Below are 23,913 nucleotides of genomic sequence, written 5' to 3' on the forward strand. Positions count from 1 at the left end.
CGCGCTCAACACACTCCTGTGACTCTGCCCCGCACCCCCACACCAGAGAAAGCTGCGCTGTCTGCCCCAGAGCCCATGGACATCCAGAAAACCCGGTTAACTCCAGAGGAGCGACAGCGCCGTATCAGGCTTCGTTTATGCCTTTATTGTGGTGAGGGCGGTCATTTCAAGGCTGAGTGTGGTCTCCTGACCCGACCTGTGAAAGCTCCAGCCCTGGGACAGCGCGTGGAGTGCTCTCCACGTGCTAACGTGGTACGTAAGCAAAACACAATTCTTTGTTCTAAATGTTTCTCTTTACTAGTAAATATTGTATTGCCTAATGGTATGCTCTCTGTCTCAGCGCTTGTAGATTCCGGGTCGGAAGGGAACTTCATCAGTCTGGACCTGGTTAAGGAGCATAACGTACCCACCCGAGAACTCCTGCGTCCTTTATCCATCCATGCTGTGGACGGGACGACGGTTCGCTCCAAACCTGTTACTCTACAGACACTACACATCACCCTGCAAGCCAGCGCTCTTCATTTTGAGGAACTGCCACTTTTCGTGCTTCCCTGCACCGAGCATCCTGTTATCCTGGGCATACCATGGCTGAAAACCCACGATCCCACTGTCTCCTGGCGCGATGGGGATATCACGTTTTGGTCTTCTCACTGTCATGAACATTGTTTAGCCTTGGATGGTCTTATCATTCAGTCCACTTCTGTAGAAAGTCCTGAGGTTTCTGATCCCATTGTTATACCCGCTGAATATTCAGATTTTTTAGAGGTGTTTAGCAAGGATAACGCTACTAAATTACCTCCGCATCGCTCTTATGATTGTGCTATCAACCTAGTGGAGGGTGCCACCCTACCCAAAGCTAGAGTCTACCCCCTCACTCTCGATGAGGAAAAGGCTATGAACGATTATGTTACCGAAGCGTTAGCTCAGGGCTTCATTCGGCTGTCAAAGTCCCCTGTCGGTTCGCCGTTTTTCTTTGTTAAGAAAAAGGACGGGGGGCTGAGACCCTGTATTGATTATAGAGGTTTGAATGCCATAACTAAGAAGTTTGCCTACCCTTTGCCCCTCATTCCTTGTGCGCTTGAGCAACTACGTCAGGCTTCTTACTTCACAAAGCTCGATCTGCGTAGTGCGTATAATTTGATTCGCATTAGAGAAGGGGACGAGTGGAAAACAGCGTTCACTATCACCAATGGCCACTACGAGTATCTGGTTATGAGCTATGGTCTCGCTAACGCCCCCGCAGTATTCCAGTCATTTATGAATGACATATTTAGGGACATGATTGGAAAACACGTCACTCTTTTTATAGATGACATTTTGATTTATTCCCCCGATCTTGACTCGCATGTTCAACACGTTTGTTCGGTTCTTCAAAGACTATTAGAAAACAACCTCTATGCTAAAGCCGAGAAATGCGAGTTCCACCTTCAGAGAGTCGCATTTCTCGGCTATGTCATCAGTTCTCAGGGTGTTCTCATGGATGACTCGAAGGTAGACGCCGTAACTAGTTGGCCAGTTCCCCAATCCATCAAAGACCTCCAACGTTTCTTAGGGTTCGCAAATTTTTACAGGCGTTTCATACGAAACTTTAGTGGTATTGCTGCCCCACTTACAGCACTCACTAAGAATGCCACCAAAGTTCTTAAGTGGTCCCCTGAAGCCGACCAAGCTTTCCAAAAGTTAAAAGCCGCCTTCGTCTCTGCCCCCATTCTCAAAACTCCTAATCCTGACCTACCCTTTGTAGTTGAAGTCGATGCTTCTAATACTGGCATAGGAGCAGTTCTCTCCCAACGCAGCGGTTCACCGCCTAAACTACATCCCATAGCCTTTTTCTCAAAGAAAATGTCACCAGCGGAGCGTAATTATGGGATAGGGGATAGAGAGCTGCTGGCTGTTAAACTGGCTCTAGAGGAGTGGCGTCACTGGCTGGAAGGTGCTGCACATCCATTCACCATTCTAACTGATCACAAGAAACTAGAATATCTCCGTACAGCTAAACGCCTAAACCCCCGTCAAGCTCGTTGGTCATTGTTTTTCTCTCGCTTCAATTTTTCTATCTCGTTTCGTCCAGGCAACCGTAATACTAAGGCTGATGCCTTATCCCGTGTTTTCAGTTCCCCAGACGACACATGCCGCGCTTCCGAGCCTGAACACATTCTGCCACCCACTGTTAGAGTAGCAGCTATTAGATGGGAACTAGATGACCTCATTCAGCAGAGTCTAGCTAACACACAACCTCCGGAGGGTTGTCCTCCTCACAAGATTTATGTACTCGAACAATTTCGTACTCATTGGCTGGGCACATGCTGCCCTTACTTCTGGTCACCCTGGTGTTACACGTACGCTACAACTAATCTCAGCTTGGTATTGGTGGGAAACCATGCGAGCTGACATTCAAGCTTTCGTAGTTTCATGTTCAGTCTGCGCACAATGCAAAACACCCAAAACCCTTCCAGCTGGTAAACTATGTCCTCTGCCTGTTCCTGAAAGACCATGGTCTCACATAGCTGTAGATTTCGTTACTGATTTACCCGAATCTGAAGGTTACACTACTATCCTTACAGTTGTAGACAGATTTTCTAGGGGGGTTAAATTTATCCCTTTTCCTGCACTTCCTACTGCTCTTCAGACAGCCCAAGCTATATACACACACATTTTCAGACATTTTGGGGTCCCGGAGGACATTTTGTCAGATAGAGGTCCTCAATTTACTTCCCGGGTATGGAAATCGTTCTTTGAACACTTAGGTGTACACGTGAGTCTCACTTCTGGGTTTCACCCCACTAGCAACGGTCAATGTGAGAGGGTAAACCAGGAGTTGGGAAAGTTTTTAAGGCTATACTGCTTTAAACATGCTTCTGAATGGTCACAGTATTTGATTTGGGCTGAGATAGCCCAAAACTCCCTAATTAACTCCACGTCTGGTCTCACTCCCTTTCAGTGCATTCTGGGTTATCAGCCTCCGTTGGCTCTGTGGACAGCATCGTCCACTGAGATACTTGCTGTTGACGACTGGATGAAGCGGAGTGAGCAGGTGTGGGAGGAGACGCATCAGCAGATCTCGGAGGTTTTACGCAAGTATAAGGAGCAGTCCAACAGACACCGTGGTACCACCCCCCAATACCAACCTGGAGACAGGGTGTGGTTGTCGACCCGGGACTTGAGGTTGGAGGGGGCCTGTAGGAAACTGCTGCCTAAGTATATTGGCCCATTTAAGGTTTTGTCTCAGGTGAACGAGGTGACTTATAAGATTGAGTTGCCTGCTCAGTACAGAGTGTATAACTCGTTCCATGTCTCTCTGCTCAAGCCTCTTGTCCCAGGTCCGCTTGCTGAGGGTATTCCTGATGACGTGCCGCCCGCGGCAGTGGAGGGGGAGGATTCGTCTACCTATGCGGTTCGAGAGGTGCTGGATTCATGCAGGCGTGGCGGTGTGCTCCAGTACCTCATAGATTGGGAGGGTTACGGCCCTGAGGAGCGTTGCTGGGTTGCCGCCGGTGACGTGCTGGATCCTGCTCTACTGGCCGAATTTCATGCCCGTCACCCTGGTAAGCCTGCTCCTAGACCCCGTGGGCGTCCCAAGCGCTCACTCTCTTCTTCGGCTCCGGTGCGTCGGGGTTCCCAGTCTCACAACGCCCGCCTGTCCGGCACCTCTGAGGCTACGCCTGGTCCTCCCGCCAGTACTCCCTGTCCGTCGGGTGGACGTCATCGTGGTCGTCCCCGTTCCGGCTCCGTTCCGACTCCCTTGGGGGGAGGTACTGTCACGTCTGGTGCTGTTAGCTCCTCTGTCCCTTCCACACCAAGCTCTAACGGAGGTTCTCAGGCCAACAACTACACTACCCAGAATGCACCACCCGCTGACATCACGCACTCACCTGATCACGTGACACCTCACCTGCTTCCTCCAGGAAGTCCCGAATACTGATTACTGGCACTATAAAGGTGCACGCCACACAAACACCCACGCCGCGTATTGTAGGTTCTCCTCATTACAAAGCGTTCTATATCTCTTGTCTTCAGTTTATCTTGTGTATGACCTTGCTTTTGTTTTCTCGACGCCGATTATTGCCTTTGCCTCTGATACTGGCTTGCTTGTGTATTACCTGGACTGTTTCTCGTTTATGGTATGGTTTTGTCTTCGTTGCTCTGTTTATTGGTGATCACCCATTTTGTCTGTTTATTGTTATAATAAACTTTATATACTTTTGTCAGTATCTGCTCGTGTCTGCAATTCTGTACAAACCATGACAGCTATCTTAAAAAAAATGCCTTTAGGTCTTGATAGTTTTGGTGATATGCTTTTGTATGAGCGATTTTTGACCTCCATGTGCCCTGCAGAGAATACAGTACATTGTTAAAAGCCATTATTATTATTATTATTATTTTTTTTTTTTATATATGTTGTATTTTTTTTTTGCTGCAACAATAAATATATTAGAAACATATACAACATTTTTATTGGAAGCATTTTATTGATGGTATTGTTTGTAGAAGGACCTTTACCTTAAGAATACTACATGTCTAACAAGATCACAAAAATACACTTTCAAATTTTACATAAAATCCAGTTTGTTCATTGACATTGAGAGCTTATGGTCCTTTTGTGGAACTGTTGATAAAACCTTTAAGCATTTGTCCTAACCACCTAAACGAAATACTGCACAGGTCCCTTATCCGTGAGGTAAATCCGCTTACCTAACTGTAAATGACTAAGAGAGAGAAGAAAACCGTTAAAAATCCTCACTTTAAATACCCCCCCCCCCCCCCCCCCCCCCATTTATATTATATATGTATATAAACCCCAACTTTTTTTTTTTTTAATAAAAACATTTTCAGCTTCTACTCTTATATAACCTGGAGACTCTTATATTAGAGTGATATATTTATTTAGTTTAAAAATATCAAACTCACACATTTCTGTTGTAGTAATGGTTTATTTGTGTGAATAAGACTGAATGAAAAAGCTGCTGCAGTACATTAAACTGGGCAGTAGATGTCAGCATTGAGACACGTTTAAAAAGCTTCACAACACTTAATCATTCACAGTTTCAACTGTTTAAATGCTTTAAAACCTCCACAGCTTTATTTATGACCTGTTGCTGTTTGTTCACTGGTCTTAATAATGCTGTTTGATCAGTGTTTTCTAACATACCTCTGAGGCCTTCACAGAACAGCTGTAATTATACTGAGACTAAATTATACACAGAAAAACTCTATAAACTAAGTGACTTCTGAAGATAAAAGATCACACTGGATTTCATTTAGGGTTGTCAGATTAAAGGGGATGGAATACAAATACACACCACACTTTTCACAGATTTGTATTCACTGTTGAAAATCATGTATTATATTCTTTTCACACTTTGTGTGGGTCTATCATCTAAAGACCCAATTAAATAAATGTAAGTTTTGTGGGTAAAATATAAAAAAAATGTGGAAAATCTTTCAAGGGTTATGAATAGTTTTTTAAGGCACTGGACGTGAGTAGACAGACCTGTAATAATAGCAGTGCAGCAACATGTCATATAATAAAGTCATGTGTCCTTCACATTGTGCAATACAGTAATGAGGATTAATTCTTTCTTGAGCCTAGAATGATCACTTTTGAAACTCTTTAAGCCGCCAGACGTTTGGCAGCATAGCTGGAGCTGTGGAACTGGTTCTGAGCAGGCCCTGCCCCGGCTGGGTGTTGGGATGGAAAGTCAGGGAGCAGGAATGTAGTTGTGTTGGTGTTGTTTTTTTTTACTTTAGACTTATTGCTTTTACTGTTAAAGCCTCAGTGTGTCTCGTCTCGGTCTCTCAGGAGGGATGAAATGCTCAGAGTTTGTGGGCCGCTGCGTCGGCTTTTTCATTCTGGCTATTGTCTTCGACGTGGTGGGTCTGATAATCTTTCTCCTGGGCATATTCGCTCCCCTCAGCTTCTGGGACCTCTTTGTGATCTCCGGCCCCATCATTATCTTCCTCAGCCTGGCGTTCTGGATATTCTGGTACCTGGGGAACATCACTGTGCCGTATCAGCAGCTGATTTCCAAATGAGCCACCCTCCAACTGTCCTGTGTGGGGAAGAGGGGGTGGAGAAAGAGAGAGGGCAGGCTGGTGGTGTTTGGGATGTGGATTGGGTTTGTGTGAACAAGCCAGAGGAAACCAAACAGAGCAGGGAATACATGAATGTTTCTGGAGGGTCCATCACTGAGGTGATCAATACAAACTGGTAAGACAAGGTAAGTTTCTTCCCAAATTTCCAGTTTTACACCAAATATAGTCAAAGAACCAAGTTATATTTGGGGTCTGAAGTTGCATTTTTTGGTTTAGGCTAAAGCTACAATGATAATGTTGCTAACAAGTTAAGAAAGCTTATTGCATGGTGCTAACTGCAGGCCTAAATCATCACAAACTCTCCTCAAAATGTGTGGAGGTGCTCTGAACTTGAGAATGGGATTTATGACACTGTACAACACCCTGTAAACAAAAGTTTTCTAACATTGGTATCATTAATGGAACTCAACATTAATAATAGTTATATATTAATAATAAACACTATTGTGTTGTCTGATTATGTTGTACTTGTGTGAAGCTATTTTTGTTTCAGGTGATACTTCATAATTTTAGTTATTCTTTGCATTATAAAGAAATCTTGAGAAAATTACTAAAGTTTGTCAAGTGTGTAAATACTTTTAGAGGCACTGCATCTACAGTTTACATGTGTCTGTATGTATTTTTGCACATTGGACAACACAATATTTAAACTGGATTACTGGTTCAATTAGATATTTTTAGGCAGTAACAACTATGAGATATTCAGTATCCATTATGAACTTTTCAGTAGCTACTAAATAACATCCAGAATTGACTTTGAATTATTCAGTAACTACTATAAACTATTCTGTTTATAAAACAACTCTACATTTAATTACTAAGTAAATTTCATGAGCTCAAGCCTTACAGCTGCAGTGCCAAACGGAACTTGTTAGTCAATTACATCTGTTGAAGAAATCCATGGAAATCTAGGAAATCTGATTTTATCTGTTCTTCTTTTTAGATACAAGACTGTGGTGAACTCTCATGGATCCTGAAAGTCTCAGGACGCACCTAAAGATGCCTCAACAGCTTATTTCAGGAATTTCAATGGAACTTTAATAAAGTTTTGCTATATAATGAAGCTACAATGGATACTTATGTAATTTGGACCAGCACTTTATGCCTGTTTGATATTCTGCTTAGCCTTGTTTTTTTTTTGGTTGAAAGATTAAGTAAAACTAAGCCAAAGATAAAAAAAAGGTAGAAAACATGTCCGAACATGTTCTATAGATAAGAATGTTACATTTTATGGTCAATCGAATCACAGTACTATCATTGTCAGGATTGTCGGAAGCATGATGTACAGATTCCTCAGTAAACCTGCTGGACTGGACGGTCTGGTTCAGCCTCTTACTGTGTGTGATTCTGAATGTGAATGATTTTCTGACAGTCATTAGAGTGAAAGGCTGACTGATGATGTAGAAAAGGGTCAGGTTAACATTTATTCAGTTCTATTTTTTGACAGTGTGTGGCTATTTTGTTCCATTGGGTGAAATTGCCTTTTATTCATATTTCCAATTGTGTACTCTTTCATGTCTGCTCCTCACAATTAGAATTTCAGGGGGAATTTTTTTTCTCAATCCTCAAAGTTTACATTTTTGCATTTTGTAACAGACGTATGTAGGATTATATGACTAGACTTTGGGAGAAAATGAGAAAATCAAATAAAGATTCATTTTTGTGAAATTAAGATTGTGTGAAGCAGAAAATTTAAAAAAGCTAGAAATCTCTAACAATGATTGAAAACCCAGTTCTTCTTTATTATATCAAATCAAAAATTTTATTTACTAATGAAGTTTTACCCCTATTTTTATTATTTTTTTCTAAATTGAGCCTGATGAAACAGGCTGTCCGCAGACTGTTAAAAAGCTTTCAAATGTATTATTGTTAATTAAATTAACCTTAACTTGAATTTAAAACATATTTTTCCCAAAGATCTTAAAAATGCCACAGACAGTAAAAACAGTTCCAGTGTTCAAGCTCACTGATTTTACAACACTATAGACATAGGGAAGTGTAAATGTAACTTATTTTGCATTGGACCCTTTGTTAAGTGTCAAAACAATTACATTTTTGTTTGTGCAAACCTTTTAATGTATGTTTGTGCATGTTTATATTTGCAAAATACAGGAATCACAAGTTTACAGTAAAGTATATAAATTAAATATGAATATTGGTATAGTGTGCTTTGTTATTTTGTTATGTGAAAGAGGTCTTGATTGTGTTTCTAAGAGGTATTAAATTTAATTTCTCCATACATGCAGATACCCTGTAAATGTTACACTGACTGAAATAGATGGTTATTGAAGGTATCGGGAATTTGTTTTACACAATTTACATGTCTTTAATTCATGTCTACCGTTATGTGAAATAAAACATAATATCTTGTGTGTATCTTTTTTATTTACATTTGTGTATATATTTTAGACAGGAATAAAAATTATGTTTCAAATCATTCCCCATCCTCTGCTCTCAGAACATTTGATTCCTTCACTCATATCCCCAAATACACGCCCACACAAGACATCGCTAGCAGCCTCGAGCACACTCACAAGAACTTGGGCAACATAAGTGAGTTATCGCCTGGCAGTGTGAACACATGGCTGCTCTTTTCTTTTTCTCCCCTCTTGTTTTCTTTCTCTCATTTTCAAGCTTCTTCTCTGACTCTCTCTATAAAGACGTGACACTTAGTTTATAGTTTATAGGCTAATCCTAGCACCTCACAGCTGCAGCCCCTTTTTTACAGGACAAGACAATTAAACAACCAGACGTAACACTGACTCCAGAATCAAAATAACATGTATAATAAAGCATATTACAGCACACTCAATTACCATTGTTAATACAATAAAAGAACAGATTGGGGTAGTTTTTATTCTTGTTACTGAATATTTATAACAAAAATAACAAAATACTACATACATGCTATATACATTAATGTCACTTAACCAGTGTTTTAGCACAGTTTATGTTCAAAAGGGAAAAAACAGCAAATCATTTTTCGATTTTGTACATATCTCTTATTGCTCAATAAAAAAGTTACAATTACATGGACTTATTAGGAAATAAATGTGTTCTTGTTAGAAAGTCTGATTTTAAAACATCCCACTTAACATTTAACTATATCAATTAAAATTTGGACATGAATGCTTTTACTACCATACAAGATTCAAAACATCTCTTTAAACCCATTTTTACTTTAAAAGAAAGTCTATCAATGCAGTTACATATACAGGAAAGTTTGCTTTATAAACGTAAATTAATGCATTATTTAATTACTTATGATCAAAAACCTCAGCTCTGGAATTTCTGGAACTACTGGAGCTGCCCATAGATCAAGTGACCACAAGCATTATGGACTTCTGTTGGGCGAAGCTTCCCATTCAAAAACATCACAGAGAAGCTAGCTTGTTAGCTTCATGACTCGTTCATGGTGATATACTGTAGTGTGTTGATCGCTTTGGAGTTTGTTCTAGTGTTTATAAAGTTATAAAGTTTTTGAAGTTTTTGAAGGATTGGGGGTGAAACACTTCAGTACTAGTTAAGCCTAAAAGGTGAAACTCGTTTCTGATATGGGTAACCGTCTGTAGATGGCGCTGTGGAGGTGCGTTATTATGGACTAAGAGCTGCTGAAAATTAAACACAGTTTCACACCCACACAACTGTGATCCCTGCTGAGAGAGAAAATGCAGGAGAGTAAGCAGAGTGCTGCAAAAAACTGCAACAAATGCCACAGAATTGTTAAAGTGTAATTAAATCCCCAGATTTTTGCTGACTCCACCCTCAGCTCAAATTTTAAAAGGCTAAAAATGGAAGGGGTAGGTTGGGAGGGGCACTGGGTGATGTGTGGGTTTAGGGGCGGGGTAGGAGGGAGAGCTGATTGGCTGAGTTGCAGCAGCTGCAGTGTATCTCTGATAGCAGTGAGATGCAGATGGTTGGATGTCAGCATTGATTGATTGATCTGCATATTGTGACGTGTCTGCATACCAAGGTACAGACACATCATCCACACCTATGGTACAGGTGGGGGCGCTGCAGAGACAGAAATAACCAGCGTGTTTGCTTTATGTTGGGTACATGAGTCTCGAACACAATATGAAGCTACAGTTTCAGTCTTCCTGACTGCTTTTAAAAAGTTTATTTTTAAATTCAATTATTATACCTTTCAATTATTATACCTTGTTTTTGTTCTATACACTGTGTGCACTTTCACTGAAGAAGATAAAACTGAGCAGACAAGCACATGTTTTTTAAAGAATTAATTATTCATTTATTCATTAATTTATTAAACTTAGTTATTGAGTGTGGTTATGCTGGACACTAGTAGAGCCTACTCACATCTAAAACAATAATAGAAAATATTACAGAGGCAGTTGTTAATTGTAATTAAGTGCAGCAGGCTGTTGCAACATTTACAAACATATAAAATGTAAAAAAATATTCTTATTATATATAAAATATATAAAATAATATATAAAAAAATATATAACAGCTAATTATGATAATATTTTGTGTACCAACTTGCCAAACTCACAGTATCAAAATTAATACATATAGTAAATACATTAGTAGTCAAAGGGGATAGAAGCCTAAAAGGTAGAACTCTATTGCCATATGAGTCTGCACCCACACAACTGTGATCAATTAAAATGCAGTTAAGGGATATTTAATTGGCCCAACACACACTAGACCAAGGTTCCTTTTCCAGCTTTTACTTTCTAAACTCAGAACATTCTAGTTTCTACTGCCATTTTATTTCTCTTCCTAACAATGTGCTGCCAAATTTTATTTCACATATAGTAATTTAATAATAATAATAATAATAATAATAATAATAATAATCATACCTATTAAAACACTGATACATATATAACAGGGATGGGCAATGCTATAAAATATTATATTGTGTTATTAAAATATATTTGCACAATATTTATAGAGATACATTTGATTGTGGTCATAAAACAGCAGTAGGGACCGATCCTTACATTTTTTGAAATATTATCCCATATAAGTACAATGTGGGTACAATGGTTATTTATATTCAAAGTATAGTGCAGTTCCAATTCCGATCCTTTGAAAATTTTGTCATCAGCCCCGATTTCCGATCACACGATGGGATCAGGGACCTCTGTATTACACTCTAATCCTCCAATCCTTACATTTGAATCTTTGTCTCGCAGGAAGGAGAATAAAGAGTTAGGAGTCTTTCCCCACAACTTAAAGAGTTGTGTTATCCACTATTAGTGTAATCTTTCTTGTGAAAATCAGAAATGAGAGTACTTAGGAGCATTTACTGTGGATGACAACAAATATCTGGGAGTGCACATCGACAATAAACTAGACTGGCATGAGGACAGTAACTCCCTTTAATTATGCAATCATTTGAACTGTGTTATATAGGATATTTTATATTTATTATTACAGCCATTATTTGTGTGTTTAGATTTTTTATTCCTTACATGAATGGTTGCAACTGTAATAACCAAAATTTCCTGTGATTATTGAATTGTGACATTTCATCCAGCTGAACAAAAAAAAACAATAATGCAGAACCAAAAAATTCATTTTCAGCATTAATTTATTTGTTGAATATTAACACATGGAGTTGTTATATGTATGGTACCACATAAAAACAACCGGACCTTTTACATTTTACACTTTTTCAGACATCAAAAAAACGTAAAATCACAGCAATTACATGTATCTTAACTTTTCTGAGAAAGAAACAGATTGTAACTGCGTATGTTAAAACAATAATAACAGCATTGGGTTCCTGAACATAAAAAACTTCAATTAAACAAAAACATGAAATTTAAATTATAAACATTTACATGGACATTTTCTTAAGTGACTCTCGTTATGAAACATATAGTCACTGTTACCATTGTGCTTGACTGTGTCTTGAACTGGTCATTTTTGTAATATTTTACTTTTTAGCATAATGTCATTCAGGCAGTTGATTTTTCTTCATCACAATAGAAATGCTAAAAATTATTTGCCATTAAATATTTTTACATTGGCTTCCTTTTTTTGCCTTTTTTCTGTAAAATGTTAGAGATATGAGTTTTTGTTTGAAAGACATGCAAATTCTGTAATGAATTATTTTAGTTTTTTTTACTAATGTGAACTGTTATTCTTAGCTACTATAGAACCCCCACCATCTCTGTCAATTAAACGAGTTTAGCATCCACTTAAAGTGCTGTTGATTCTTCATTTGATTGTATATTTGCTAGGCTAGGCTCTGAACTATCTGTCAAATCAATTTCCCCACTATCTGCCTCTGCCACAACTGCCGCCAGTGCAGCCAATGTGGTGCTTGAATCAAGAAATTTGACCAGGGGAATATTCACACCTTTTTCTTGGGCAAAGAGGTTTTGCAGAGTCATGGCCAACATGGAGTCAACCCCTAGATCAGCGAGGGTCATGTCTTCACTCAGCTTCTCCTCTTTCACACCAAGAGTGTTGCAGAGGACAGACCTCACATATTCATGTGGGGATGATTTGGATTTGGTCGTCTCCAATTCTGCTATCTGGTCATTTCTGAACGCCTCCTGAACCAAAGCAGAGAAACGCATCCTGAGGGAGGCGTTTTGTGAGAGTACGTGGGTCCTCAAGTTTCTAAAATTAAATTTGCAAATTACCTGCTGGGGTCTGTTCAAAAGCAGGCATTCCTGCAAGCACTGGTGAATTTCATTCACCTCCATAATTGCCATGCCCTTTGACTCAAGGAACCTTTGGAAATGGTCTTTGTTTAACAGGAGACCAAGGTTCAGAGCACCCCAATTGATGGACTGTCCTGCAAGTCCAATGTTTCTTCTGTAATGGCAAAAGGTGTCTAGAAATGAGTTAGCTGCAGCATAATTTGACTGGGATGCATTGCCTATGAAGGAAGAGATTGATGAGTAGCACACAAAATAATCTAGTTTGCAGTGCCTTGTGGCGTGGTGTAGATTGAGAGCACCACAGACTTTGGGCTTCAAGACTTTCTCATAGAGAGCTCTGTTGAGGCTTTCAATTAAACCATCATGAAGGACCACTGCACTGTGGAAGACACCTTTAATTGGACACATTGGGAAAGTTTGTCCAATGACAGAGATCACTTTCTCCACTTGTCTAATGACTGAAACATCGCACTGTAAACTGAGTATCTCAACATCATTTTGATTTTTAACAGTGCTGATTTCTTGTTGCATCTCTGGACTAGCAGCACTTCTTGAGAGGATCACAATATGACCTCCCCCCCTCTGAGCAATGAACTTTACAGTTTCAAAGCCAAGTCCAGAAAGTCCACCCGTCACAATGTACACAGATCGCTTTTGAAAAAGCTGCTTTGCTCCTAACAGAAATGGAATATCAGACTGGATTCTGGGATTCTCGTCTCTTAGCGTAATTGTGCGTATTGTCTTGGAACCGAAGTACGATTCAGAGTTCTCCACTGGCAAGATGTCTATGCTTCCAGATGTCACTTTTTGGAAGGTGACTACTGGGAGGTCCAGTGACCTGACATCCAAATGCATGGACTTGAGCCATTTGTAGATCTGAGGCTTCCATAATTTGAGTGACCCCTTCTCTAGAACTCTAGAGACTTGAATGGGGTGTACACAAGCATTGCAGTTTTCTTCTCTGAGGATTGTTTCACAAAGAGAAAGCGAACATTGGTCCTCACAAATGGGAACAATGTACCTAACAGAGTTAAGTCTGCACACTTCTGAAAACAGAGTTCTGTCGAATGGAGGCAAAAGGACCCATGCATCGAATTTTTTTTGCAGTTTGAATGGGACCATTTAAGTTTGTCCCTACAACAACATTCCATCCTGATTTGGAAGCAGTCATGGTTAGGACTGTAAGGAAGCATGCATTGGGTGTTGAAGAGAAGATGCCTAATTTTCTCTGCTGTTTTACCCTAGGCAAGGCATGGTGCAGAATTTCCCATGAAAGTGCCAAGAAGGACACACAAGGGGCATGTCTTAAAAATTGAACTTTCTTTGTCTTGTAGCACACATCCTCTGGGATTTCAATTTTGGAGGATGCGGCTACAGGATAACAGGAAACAATGTGATCTCCGACTTTAAGACGGCTAACTGCCTTTCCCACAGCTGTGACTGTGCCACTGAAGTCAAGGGCTAGAAGCTTGTGGTCTTGTGTGGCGTAATTGTCCCAGTAAATTGTCTGGCCAAACTTCAGACCTGAAACACTGACGGGATAGTAGTCTGAGGAATGAACACACAATTTGCTCAATTGAATCTCCACGTTGTTCTCTTTGATATGAGCGCTGGAGTCTTCAGCCTGAATTGCTGATAAGCCAGTAATTGTGTAAGGCTTGGCTGTCTGTAAGACAAAGTTTTCAGGGGGGGATACCTGGACACTATTCTTGGATGTAAGAGAATTTCTCAAGGATGTGCGCACAATGTTCGACTTCAGAATCTGTCCATCTTTCACCAGCAACTCTGGGTATTTGTGACATGGGTACGACTTAAGAACCTGAGCAAAAGCCGCCACATCCTGAGAAGAAACTGAGCTGATGTCCACAAGCTGGAAGAGGAGTTCTGAGACCTCTGCCGCGCATGCCCTTATCATACCAGACAGCACAAATCCTAGAGTGACTTGGTCTACTGTGGTTTCTGAAGCTCTGTAAGTTACTGTTCTGATTGAGTGTGGGAAACTGCCTGATTTAAGTGCAGTAACAATTTTCCGGAAGACTTCACAGCAGTTGACCATTGTCTCCAGAGTTCGATCAGCACTGCATGTGGTAAGATTAGTATCACTCCAGATAAACAAAATTTCATCAAAGGGCTTGTTCACATCTGAAATATTCAATTTCAGCATCAGTGCTTGAAATCCCTCATGCAGCAACTCTTCTGCATGTTTAAAGGAAATGTACTTAGAAGTTGGAGCCAAATGCTTTTTGAGGGCTTCCGCAAGTCCTAAATGATCAGCAAATACCAAAGCTTTGGGGAAAGGAGTCTTTGGTGTAGAATTTTGATTTTCAGAATTGACTTTAAAGTCAGTATGGTAAAAAAATTCCTTAACGAGATAGGATGGACCTTTAAGGTATTTCAGTTGTGCCTGCCTGATCTCAACCAACAGCTTGCCATCTTTGTCTGTGAAACAGCCACACACCTCCAAATTTTCAGTCTCAATGTTAGTGGCTCTCAGGTAAATGACCATATCTTTTTGTAGGGGCTCAAGAACAGACAGCCTGCCTATTCCAATGGGAAAGCCAGGTCTTGACATAGCAGTTCCAGCTACAGTGACTGGAAGAAGCTGCATAAAATAGTCAAGAATTACGGGGTGAATGCAATAGTCATGCAACTGGGCAAGCAGCTCCTCAGGAACAGATACTGTTGAGATGGCCTCCCTGAGATGTTCCCCATAATGAACAGTCCCTTCATTTCTGAAGACAGATTCATACTGAAACCCACCCATATTCAGGTTTTTGTAGAGTTCTTCAGAACTCATGACTGAAGTGCATCTTTTGTAAATGCTTTCCAGAAAGATTCTCGGCTCTTCAATTCCCTGACCTTCAATTCTGTGCGTAACACTACCAGAGGCAAATGTTGCACTGCTGGAATGAATATTAAAATTGGTCTCATTTTTAGCTGTTTTGAGTGTCACTTTCATCTCTGTTGGGTTCTGACTGTATACAAATGGTCTCTGAAAGTTTACATGGAGCTGCAGTGTGTTGAGTGGAACCTTTGGTTTTGTAGCTGCTATGCAAGATGCAAGGCCAAGTTCAGCGTAAAAAGCACCTGGAATGATGGCTATTCCATTGTTTTTGTGCTGGTTTAAGTAGGACAGTGAGTTGGAGGTGAGATTACAGGCAAACTCAGTGCTGTCTCTGCTTGTCTGTGCAAGCACAGGATGACTACCTGTAGATCCTGTCTGCATAGATTCAAAAATTAAGGGCTTCTTGACACAGTCAAACCGATACTTTGGGAAAGCAGCTGGCTTGGTTTCACAGCCTCTGTAGAACTGGGCCCAGTCTACATTACATCCAGCTTCAAACAGTTTGGGCACAAGTGTAAGCATTGTCTCGTGGTCTTTTTCTGGTTGAACAGAAGAGAACACTCTGGTTTCTCTGCCCAGTATTTCTACAATATTTCGCTGCAACGCTCTTCTCGGGCCTATCTCCACAAAAACTGCATTTTTCTTGTCTTTGCCAACAGACCTCACAGCCTTTTCAAATGCTACTGGCTCCCTGACATTCTGAGCCCAGTATTCACCAGTAGAAAAATCACTGTTGCTGGCCATGTTCCCTGTCACAGTAGAATACAACTCTGTTGCCATTTCATTTTTCTTTAGGAACCCAATGCGATCCTTTATCTCTGAGAGTATCGGGTCCATTTTATGGCTATGGTAGGCAGCCGGGACGTCCAAAGCATGAAGGAAGAGCTCTTTGCTGTTTGGTAAACTGCTTAACCTGTTGAGCACACTGTCGATTGAGTCTGCGTCACCTGACAGGGTGCAAGATAGAGGGCTGTTGCAGGCAGCCAAGCAAACCTTTCCTGAATAAGATGGTAAGAGTTTTGAGACTTCTGATACTACCATGTTACTGACAACAAGCATCTTGCCACCAGTTACTCTGCTTTGCAGAAAACTACGGTGATGGATCACCTTCACTGCGTCTTCAAGAGACAGCAGTCCTGAGCAATGTGCAGCTGCTACCTCTCCTACAGAGTGGCCAAGCACAGCTTCTGGTCTGACACCCCAGCTTTTCAAAAGTTCATATATGGCAATCTGTATTGCAAAAAGGAGTGGCTGAATGACTTCAGGCTTTGAAAATTGATCTCTGTCTTCTGAGTCCTTTTCCAGGAGGTCTAGCATGCTAATTTGTTGGTAGCACTGGAAAAGATGTTCAACTTCTCTCACTTTTTCTCTGAAAACAGGCTGTTCTTTCAAGAGCTGTCTGCACATGCCTTGATAGGTAAGGCCATTTCCACAAAAAACAAAAATCAGCCTCGAATCTAACTGTGAAGGTTCGATCTTTCTGTGTTTAGCCAAAAGAAGATGCTCTTTCAGATCAGCCAAGCTTGATGATGGAAAAGCCCTCCTGTATTCATTCTTTAAATGACTTCTCCTGCATGCGGAAGTGTATGCAAGGCTTGCTATATCTAAATATTTTGCTGTGTCAAGTTTTTCAATGGTGTCTTCAATCATCATAGCAAGGGATTTTTCTGAAGCTCCAGAAAGGACATAATACTGAAGGGGCTTTGTACTCTTTTTAGTTTTAGGAACGTTGGTGTTCTCTCTGTACTGTTTGATCACTGCATGTGCATTTGTTCCCCCAAAACCGAAATTATTAATACCAGCAATCCTCCCAACATTCTCAGTCATTTCCCATGTTTTTGATTTTGTGGGGATGCTAATATTCAGAGCCTTAGTATCTATACTGGCATTGTCCTCAGAGTAGAACAATGAAGGCACAATGGTTTCATGTTTCATCATTAGGAGTACCTTAATTAGCCCTGCTACTCCAGCAGCAGACTCAGTGTGTCCAATGTTACCCTTCACTGAGCCGATACAAAGAGCGCCAGACTCAGCGGGTCGTGCTTTAGCAATGATATTAGATATGGTGTTGGCTTCAATGGGGTCACCCACTGGTGTTCCAGTCCCATGTGCTTCAATGTACTGAACCCTGGCCACGTCACTCTCTGCGTTGTAGAGGGTCCTGAGAAGCTCCTCCTGTTGTACCATAGATGGCTTGGTGATTGGACTTGCAGTGTGGCCATCTTGGTTCACAGCAGTCTTGCTTATAATGCCCCAGATATGGTCAGAGTCTGCTATAGCCTTAAATTCAAAAAACAGTCACATCAATTGATATACTGAACAAACTGAGATTTTGGTGAATATTCAGCAGCAAATTATGGATAGAAATTGACCTTTTTCAGAGGTTTGAGCAAAACAACTCCACAACCTTCTCCTCTTCCGTAGCCATTTGCGTCCTTGGAGAAAGGTTTACTGGTGCCGTCGGGAGAGATCATCTTTGCTTTGCTGAGAGCCACAAAAAGTTGTGGATCATAAATGCAACTCACACCACCACACAGGGCCATCTCACAGTCCCCTAAGATAAGGATATAACATTTATACTTTAGTAAAAACAATGAGAATAGGTGAGTGGTTTAAATGAAGACATACAATTAAAAGGTTTAAATACTGCCAGTAGGCACAGAAAAAAAGTTTACACATGGTAGGCCTGAAAAAAATTGAACTATAGATGATCTACTCAAGTCATCCAGACATTTAATACTTTTTAATACTTTTGCGTAAGTAATAATTAAAAAAAGGAAATTTACTCTTTAATTTACTGTACTCCTCAAAAATCAGTTACCATTTATATTTACATTTCAAAAACTAGAACAAGGGATGGTGTAAAATGCAGAAACTCTGAATTAATATTCAAACAAATATCACTGGCCAGGGACATTCAAAAATCAATTACTTTACCATTACCTTGTTTAATAGCTTGACATCCAAGGTGAAGAGCCACAAGTGAAGAAGAGCAAGCAGTGTCAATAGCCAGAGAAGGTCCAGTGAGATTGAAGGCGTATGAGATGCGGTTAGCTGATATACTCATAGCAATACCGGTACCAGTCCAGTGACTGATGGTTTTTGGGTTGCCCTTCATTTTGTTCAGCTCATAGTCTCTGTTCATCATCCCTTAATAAAATTAATTATAAATACCCATTAGTAATTATAACATAAATTGGAAGCAGTATATAAAATGATCAAGTATGGGACTTTTATTAAAAATAAATAAGTATAACTTAAAAATACTGAATGGAACTGTACCTATGAACACTGCTGTTTTGGTTCCGCTGGCCTTTTCTAAAGGAATGCCGGCATTTTCGAAAGCCCTATAGGTAGAGTGGAGTAAAAGCTTGTGCTGGGGGTCCATTTGACTTGATTCAGCTTCAGTCAGGCCAAACAGTCTGTGGTCAAACTCATTAACCCTGTGTGAGGAAACACAAATAAATACAATATGAAAATAATTAAATATATTTAAATATGCCTATTTGAAAATACAATATAATATATATTAGTTTAGTCCTCAAGAAAGACTGAGGAATCTGTGTGAACATGTTTTACCCATCTATGAGAGCGGCTCTGGAGGTGTACGTCTTCCCAGGTTTGTTTTGGTCAGGACTGTACCAGTACGAGCAGTCAAACCTCTCATTCGGAATTTCCACCGCACAGTTTTTCCCTTCACAAAGAACCTTCCAGAAATTGTCAATTCCTTCACCTGGAATTCAGTGAAAAACATGACTTTTTAATTGTTAATTCACTTTTAAAACCTACTATTAGAAATTATTATTTTTTTAAACAATTAACAAATATGTAAACAAACTAAATATGAGCCAATAGATTATTTAAATAAAAAAAACACTAGACAGATAAACAAACAAGCTAAATCTAAAGCTATTTTAAAACTGGCGTCATTGGTGGGGGAGGGGAAAAAGTGTGCCAAACCCATACCTGTACATTTTAAACGTAATTTAATGGTAAAGATTTTTAATTATAAACCTAAAAATAACTGAATCGTTCTTCTTTTTCATAGTAACCCCAGATCATTTAGCACAATGTTGGAAGCTGGGCTGGTTCATTGGTAGGGGTATGTATGTTGCGACGCTAGGGCACAGTTTTGTTCATACATACAGTTTTGTTCTCAATTATTTACAATTACAATTTTACTATAAACAAATATTTATTTTACATGTAATAAATAATTATACATTGTAATTACAGAGTTTTACTCATTTATCAAACTCATTTATGAATGAAATCTGACTACTGCAAATGGTAACTTAGGGATATATCTAATTTAGTTTTAATATATGCACAGTTTAGGTCCATAAAATATAGTCTTAGGTATAAGTAACTTTTCTGAATAAGAAGAGATAATAGAATGGAATGAAGATTCCCGTTTTTTAAAATAACTGTAGATGTCGTATCTTAAATGTTTACTTTTTATAAAAATTAATTATATTTAAAATAAGGAAGTGAAATTTCAGAGCGCATGTAATCAGTGACTGTTCTAAGTTACAGTAAGAATCCTGGCTGAATGACTATTCAGACTAGCTCTATGGATTTGTAAATCTCATATTATTATCCATACTAGTAAAAATATAATAGTGAAATCTGAATCTTTAGAAACATCTTGTATTAGAGGAAATAATGGCTGTGATCTTCAGTTCTTTATCTTATCTGATAAAAGATGAAATGAAATGGAATTGGCAGAAGACGAGAATTTATTAACTCCCGTAAGTCAGTCACCAGTACACAAAGCTTACAGAGTAGTTCCAACGCTTTTCCAATTGTTAATAATTTATGGATTGATACAATAACTAATGTTCATTTGGTGATGTCACTAGCAGGCAGAGAGTGTACAGTAAACTACATTAGTTCATGCTCTACTGAGTTCCTTAAAGAGCAAAAGCTGATAAGAATTACGCTTAAGATTTAATCTGTTGTCAAATTTAGCTTAGGTTTGAATAGGTAAAATTTTAACCTGATTTTTTTTTTTTAATTTAATTATTAAAATTCTTTAAGTGTTTATTTGTTGAAAAAAAAACTGTACTGGCGACCCTAACAGTACTCAGCACTGCACACTATATGATAGTGTTGGTTGGTCCTCACTAGCTGCACTGAGAGAATTGGCTAATTTATATTTATAAATCATTTATAACTCTTCTTTAATCTCATTTAATAACAATAATTATCAGAGTCGCTTCAGTGGCTGGATCACCTGTCAGATACCGAGAGTTTTTACTGAACTGGGAAAATCTGCTTTTAGCTGCAGAGAGAACACCAGTGAGCTGAAATTCACTACAGGAAACGCTGAAGCTCAGCTCTCCTGGATCACTTTAAACCTTTTAAATTTTAAACTTTTACTTTCTAAACACCACCAGAAAGCCTGTGACTGTTTTTTATATAAATGTATTTAATTTATTTTATTTATTTATTATTACTTTTTTTTAAATCCTAAGTTTTATATTTTGATTATTATGTTCCTAGTTTATTATTATTAGTTTTATAATTTTCTTTTAATTTTTGTTATTTTACTTTACTTTTATTTTTACTAGTTTATTTATTTTATATTTTATAAATTATTTTAACTTATATGACCTTTTAGAATTTTCTTTTTTACATATATATTTTATTCATATATATTAAACGTTGATTTATTCTTTTTTTTTTTACTACTTTAATGTTTTCAATCTCTTTGATGCTGTAAATGCTCAGCAACATTGTGAATGTTTTCCCGAGTGAAAATAAAGGTTAACTGAAACTTTACCATGTTATTTTCAGTGCATTAATTGTGTTAATCGTCTGATCTGATTTGACCTCAATGTTGTACACAGCATTGCTCCTGCTCAGACGTTCAGATTACTTTTTTTTTATGTTGCGAGTCTCTGCATCCCCCCTTACTCACTCATTCACACATTCTCTCTTTCTCTCTCTCTCACATACACACACTCACACACATTGCTGCTTCTGTTCCTCCTATGTCTGTTTAATGCACCTGTTTATCTCCTTAAAGAATCAATCCTTCATCATTTTTTTATTCTACATAGATGTTGTGACTGAAATTCAGCCGGTATTAAACATAGTGTAAAAGACACAATCTGTGTACAAAGTTAAAAAGATACAATTAAACACATATATAAATACAGATATAAATACAGATATAAATAAAATTTCAATTTGTTGATTATTTTACTTTACATTTACATCATTAAAAGTTTTGGTGTTAAAAAGGAAACGCAATTAATTGTGATTAATTGCAGCAAACTGCAATTGATTCTTTTTTTTTTTTTTTTTTTGGTGGCTCGATGCTTCAGTTAAATATATTTTTCTCTTACCTCCTGGAAAATTGCAGCCAATCCCAATAACTGCAATCTCTCCATCTTCTTCATCCATGCTGGAGTGAAGATGAAGGCTAATATTTGGTCAGCTTCACTTTCCAAGAGCAGAGCCAAATGCCAAGACTCTTGTGCATCATCTGAAAGAGCACAGCGCGGTATATATGTCTTGCCCAGTTACCTGCCCTCAAAGTTCATCAGCCAGAACCAGATCCAGGAATTCTGTTAAAGGCTGAATCACCAGCTCTTTAGAATCAATTTGGTATCAGATTTTATTGCAGCTGTGCAACAACAAGTTTTTCCTCAATGGTTTACATTAAAAACTCTGTGACATTGGTACAGCAGTTCACCGTGGGCGAAATCAGAGGAAGTAAAATTCATTGATTTGCAAGTCGTTATATGATTTATACAGCTTTCCAGAGAAAATAGTTTACTGTCCTCTTTTACCAATTATTAACTAATAATTAAACTGATACTCTGAAGCTCATGTAGACGTGTCAGTTGGCATGAGTACCCACTCTTGTCCTCAGGGTTTTTCCCTGCACTGCAAATATTTCTGTGTCATTTCCTCCTTTATCCCCTACAATAAGTATGGATGGACTTATAAAGTAGTTTGCAGTACACACACTGAAGTACGATGTTGTGCTTCCTTAGTCAAATCATAAAATAATACTGTATTTTTTGCACTATAAGGCGCACTGGATTATAAGACACATTATGCAACACTTGTAAGGAACAGGGCTGTCAGCAGGTCCACTAAGGCTGGGTGCAGCAGCATTGGCCTTAATGACTAACCGCTAGCGCTAGCCACGGTTAGCAGCTATTGCCACCCGACATCACTAAGGAACCCCGAGAGATATGATCAGATATGAGTTAGTGGTTTGTCCCACTAGCTTGTTTTAACACGGTAAACAGGCAGACTACAGACCGATAATACTCACCTCTGAATGGCAAAAGAACTAAGACAGTTAGCGGCTAATGCTGCTTCAGCAGTGCTAGTTGGGGTTAGCAGTAGGCTACAGGCCGATAATATTCACCTCCGAAGGGCGAAAGGCTAGCGCTTAGCGTGGTGAGTGACTAATGCTAATGCTGCTCCAGCAGTGCTAGCCGGAGTTAGCAGCAGGCTACAGGCCGATAATACTCACCTCTAAATGGCAAAAGAGCTTGCGCTTAGCACAGTTAGTGGCTAATGTTAATACTGCTTCAGTCTCGATGCTGGAGAACTAAACTGAAACTCCTGTATAACTCTGTACTTCAGCGGATGGGCTTTACTGCTCCTTACAACCTGACTGTTAAAATTCATACATAAGGTGCATTGACTATGTTTGGGGAAATGAAAGGATTTACAGTGCACCTTATAGTGCGAAAAAAAAATGTTGGTTTAAGCAAATGATTAATTGTCTTTCTTCTGTATAAAATAAAAATTGTCCTGGACAAGAACACTCCAGTTTAGGTAAGCTAAGTGTGTTATGTGCTTTTCCTTTCATTTCCCTAGTATTATATTTATTTGGTAGAAAATCAGTTTTTAAAGTTGATGTGTTGGAAGGGCAAAAACGTGCATAAAAAAAAAATCAGCATAGGATATCTGAAATCTCCTCCCACCTATATAAAAACCTGCTTTATGTTTTTTAAATGGATGATATGGATAAATCAGGTACATTTTTACTAAATAAGGCTTTTTTTTTAAAGAATGGACTTACATAGCAAAAAGATTAAACAATATATAATGAAATATAAACAAATGTCATAATAAAAATTAATAATTGTGTATTCTTATAATCTGCTAAAATTACTACACTTTTATTTGTTGATGGGTTAACGGTTGCATGGCAATCTGTGTTGGCATGCGGCTGATTTATATCTTACATCATGATTTCTGTAGAACAGACTTTCTGCCCTTACGGGAAAGTGCTCATTATCTTCTAATGCTTTATTGCGTCTAGTTCCCACTATTCCAGGTTAATCTGTTAAGAGG

The 23,913-nt window shown here is 39.0% G+C and overlaps 1 protein-coding gene and 1 long non-coding RNA gene across 2 annotated transcripts; one reads left to right on the top strand and one right to left on the bottom strand.

The window, feature by feature from the left end:
* The first annotated feature begins 5,684 nt into the window (after positions 1-5,684).
* Positions 5,685-7,233, top strand: LOC111191538 (uncharacterized). Its single transcript, XR_002649514.2, has 2 exons — positions 5,685-6,218; positions 7,037-7,233. It is a non-coding gene; the product is annotated as an uncharacterized LOC111191538 (long non-coding RNA).
* A 4,419-nt stretch (positions 7,234-11,652) lies between these two features.
* LOC103021809 (uncharacterized) lies at positions 11,653-22,256 on the bottom strand. Its single transcript, XM_007241349.3, is given in 7 exon segments — positions 11,653-13,832; positions 13,834-17,865; positions 17,958-18,139; positions 18,529-18,735; positions 18,868-19,028; positions 19,165-19,318; positions 21,939-22,256. Coding segments are annotated over 7 exon segments (6,357 nt in total). The 5' UTR covers positions 21,997-22,256; the 3' UTR covers positions 11,653-12,269.
* Between the last annotated feature and the right edge of the window lie 1,657 nt (positions 22,257-23,913).

The sequence above is a fragment of the Astyanax mexicanus genome, chromosome 3 (genome assembly GCF_023375975.1).
Source record: "Astyanax mexicanus isolate ESR-SI-001 chromosome 3, AstMex3_surface, whole genome shotgun sequence".
Taxonomy (NCBI): domain Eukaryota; kingdom Metazoa; phylum Chordata; class Actinopteri; order Characiformes; family Acestrorhamphidae; genus Astyanax; species Astyanax mexicanus.